The sequence below is a fragment of the Nicotiana tabacum genome, chromosome 1 (assembly GCF_000715075.1).
Source record: "Nicotiana tabacum cultivar K326 chromosome 1, ASM71507v2, whole genome shotgun sequence".
Taxonomy (NCBI): Eukaryota; Viridiplantae; Streptophyta; class Magnoliopsida; order Solanales; family Solanaceae; genus Nicotiana; species Nicotiana tabacum.
In genome coordinates, this window is record NC_134080.1 from 149,799,681 (window position 1) to 149,803,388 (window position 3,708).

The 3,708-nt window shown below is 41.9% G+C and overlaps 1 protein-coding gene across 1 annotated transcript; it reads left to right on the forward strand.

The window, feature by feature from the left end:
• Window positions 1-270: 270 nt before the first annotated feature.
• Window positions 271-924, forward strand: LOC142164185 (uncharacterized). Its single transcript, XM_075221486.1, has one exon. It carries the CDS (start codon window positions 271-273, stop codon window positions 922-924), a length of 654 nt encoding a protein of 217 aa, XP_075077587.1.
• The last annotated feature ends 2,784 nt before the right edge of the window (window positions 925-3,708 follow it).

A 3,708-nucleotide genomic window follows, 5' to 3' on the forward strand; every position in this document is an offset into this window, starting at 1 on the left:
CATCAAGGATTTTTCCAAGATTGCAAATCCTATGTGTAAACTCCTTGAGAAAGATGCCAAATTTGTGTTTAACGAGAAACGCCTCAAAGCCTTTGAGGAATTGAAGCAAAAGCTCACCACGACACCTATTATTGTCACACCCGATTGGTCTCTTCCTTTCGAGTCATGTGTGACGCCAGTGGTGTAGCTATCAGAGCAATGCTTGGCCAACGTCACAACAAGGTTCTTCACCCGGTCTATTATGCAAGTAAGACACTCAATGGAGCGCAAATGAATTACATAGTGACTGAGCAAGAACTTCTCGCCATTGTTTATGCCTTTGAGAAGTTTCAGGCTTTTTTGTTGGGATCCAAGGCGATAGTGTACATAGATCATGTTGTGTTTCGCTATCTCATGGCAAAGAAGGATGCAAAACCTCGGTTGATTCAATGGGTCTTGTTGTTGCAAGAATTTAACTTTGAGGTCAAGGATCGCAAGGGAACTCAAAATCAAGTAGAGGATCATTTATCAAGGCTTGAAGAGGCAGGGAGGCCAAAGGGAGATCTTGAGATCAATGATGCATTCTTGGATGAACACATATTGGCACTATCTAGCACGTTTGCTCCTTGGTATGCTGATATTGCTAACTACTTGGTTAGTGACCTTATTTCGGATGGATTGAAATCCTATCAAAAGAAGATGTTTTTAAGAGACTGTCGACGATACTATTGGGAAGAACAATTCTTGTTCCATGTTTATGCTGACAACATCATCAGAAGGTGTGTTCCAGAGGAAGAGATTATGCCAATTCTAAAGGCATGCCATGACTCGCTGGTTGGGGGTCATCATGGGGGAAATCGAACGGCGGCTAAGGTGCTTGAATGTGAATACTATTGGCTATCAATCTATCATGATTCCAATAAAATGGTCAAGGCTTGTGACTAATGCCAAAGGCAATGATCAATCTCCAAGAGGCATGAAATGCCAATGCACTTTGTGATGGAGATAGAAATCTTTGACGTGTGGGGAATTGATTTTATGGGTCCCTTTGTAAGCTCTCGTGGGATGAAATATATCTTGGTGGTCGTGGACTATGTATCCAAATGGATTGAAGAAATTGCCTTACCAAACAACGAGGTATGAAGTGTGACCGCATTCTTAAAGAAAAACATATTCACTCGGTTTGGCACTCCTAGAGCCATTCTTAGTGATGGTAGGTCTCATTTCTGTAACAAGGCTTTCACGGGGCTACTAGAGAAATATGGCGTCAAACATAAAGTGGCCACACCTTATCATCCCCAATCAAGTGGTCAAGTTGAGGTTTCCAACTGGGAGATCAAGAGCATTCTAGCAAAAACTGTTAATGCAAACAGGACCGATTGGTCAATGAAGCTAGATGATGCATTGTGGGCATACCGCATGGCATACAAAACCCCTATTGGCACTTCTCCTTATCGATTAGTCTTCGGCAAATCTTGTCATCTATGCGTAGAACTGGAACAGAAAGCCATGTGGACTCTGAAAAGGTTGAACTTGGACTGGGTTGAAGCTGCAAATTTGAGGTTAACTCAACTCAATGAAATGGAGGAATTCCGTTTCCATGCATATGAAAGTGCAGCAGTGTATAAAGAAAGGATGAAGTTTGTCCACGGCAAAAAGATCTTGAAGAGGGAGTTCAAGTCGGGTGACTTGGTTTTACTCTTTAACTCAAGGCTCAAATTGTTTCTGGGCAAGCTCAAATTGAAATGGTCCGGTATGTTTAAAGTGGTCAATGTCTCCTTTTGGAGCTGTGGAACTAGAATCGGAGGATGGGCTCCAAACCTTCAAAGTGAATGGTCAGCGAGTCAAGCACTACTTGGGCACAAATGGAGAAAAACATTTGGTGGAGTAGTTGGCTCTCAAAAATGGTTCGTGCCTGACCAATGAGTGATCCAAAGGAATGCCAACTTCATCGTGCCACGACATTAAATCAAGTGCTTCATGGGAGGCAACCCATGTGTGGTAACACCCTATTTGGCCTTTAAATTTTATATTTTTGTTAGATAGATTTATTTGAGCAATTTAAAGTGTGTGTTAGAGTGCAGGGGATTCAACAAATCATAACACGGGGTAAAATTGCATGAGAAAGGGAATAAAAATCACCTTGGGAAGTTTTTTGCACATATGCGGTCGCATTTTCACTATGCCGACCGCATTTTAGTCGCAAACCCAGACAGTGGGTTTAGCTGGAATTGGTGATAAAAATGTGATAAGGTGGTGCACTTTGCGAACCGCATTTCCACTATGTGATCGCATAGTGCACCGCATTTTTGGCCCTACAGCAACTCAATTGAATCCACTGCATAACACTTAAACGGTCGCATCGTGTGTTATGAGATGACTTGCCCGTCGCAATTCTCCCAGGTAAGTCCCTCGCATCTCTTTATTCAAAACAAACAAAAATAAACTTTTTATTATTATTATCAGAAACAAAACAAAACAAAAAAAAAGAAAAGGAATGGATAAGGCAAAACGGCTAGTGCATCACGTACGTAAGGCAAGATCTGTGAACTAATCTTCCAAGTGTTCTCATAAACTCGTCACTGGTATGTTTTCCTGTCCCAATTCCATCCTTGCAAGCTTTAGTTTTACATTCTTGTTCTTGTTCCTCCTATTTTTGTTTCATGTTTCCTTTTTCTTTTTGTTTGTGTTTTGTTGTTAGAAATCCATTTGTAATTTGATCTTAGTTAAGTTGTGTGTTTTGGGGTGCTGGGTAGTCAAACTTATGACAGCCATTGTTGAGGATTAAGTTCAATCGTTGGGAGGGATGAAGTTTGCGGCTCACATAATTAAAATGCGGCCCGTATTTCTGCCGCATAAATAAACCCTAGCTAGCAGAAGAAGATGACAAGATGCAGCAACTTTGTGATCCTATAATTGATATGTGGACCGGAAAGTCACCGCATACTGAGTCAGACTAACCAGTTTTAGAACATGCTATGTGGGACCAGTTTGCGATTCGCATTTTCTTATTTTGGTTTTCTGAATAATCAAGTACGCGATAGTTATGCGAACCGCATAATGGTTATGCGATCACATAACACATCGCATACTAAGATCATTTGTATATTCTGTGAGTTTGCGACAACTATGCGGTCCGCATAGTGGTTATGCGACCACATAGTGGTTATGCGACCACAAAGTGGTTATGCGACCACCTAACCTGTCGCATACTTGAATGTTTTTTTACTTTTTTTGTTTTCTTTTAACTGTTGCCTACCATGTCGCTCACATTTCACTTTTATGCAAATATGGCTCCCAAGAAACATATAGCCTCCACCCAGAAAAGGGCACCCTCCAGTTGTCACACTCAACAAGCAAAACGTTCGCGACTGGACCCTTCTACTACACGTCCCTCCCAGTCTGATGAGGAGGATACCTTGCCCGAAGTTGACCTACAAGCTGAGGCAAGAAGGAAACAAAGGGATGACTTCCAGCTTAGGTTTGGGGTCGAAGGGTCCAGGGAGCTTTATAGAGAAGTGCTGAACAAACAAAAAATCCTGGCCAAAAAACAACTGAGTATGAATGGGCTACAAGAGCAGTACCCTTACATTTAGAGAACATCAAGGCAAGAAAATGGGAGAGCTTTACGGAGATGCCTGATGAATATAATGAAACCATTGTCCGTGAGTTTTATGCCTCCTATGGAGCCTCCAGGACTGCTCATCATAAGCGCAACAGGGTTTTCTG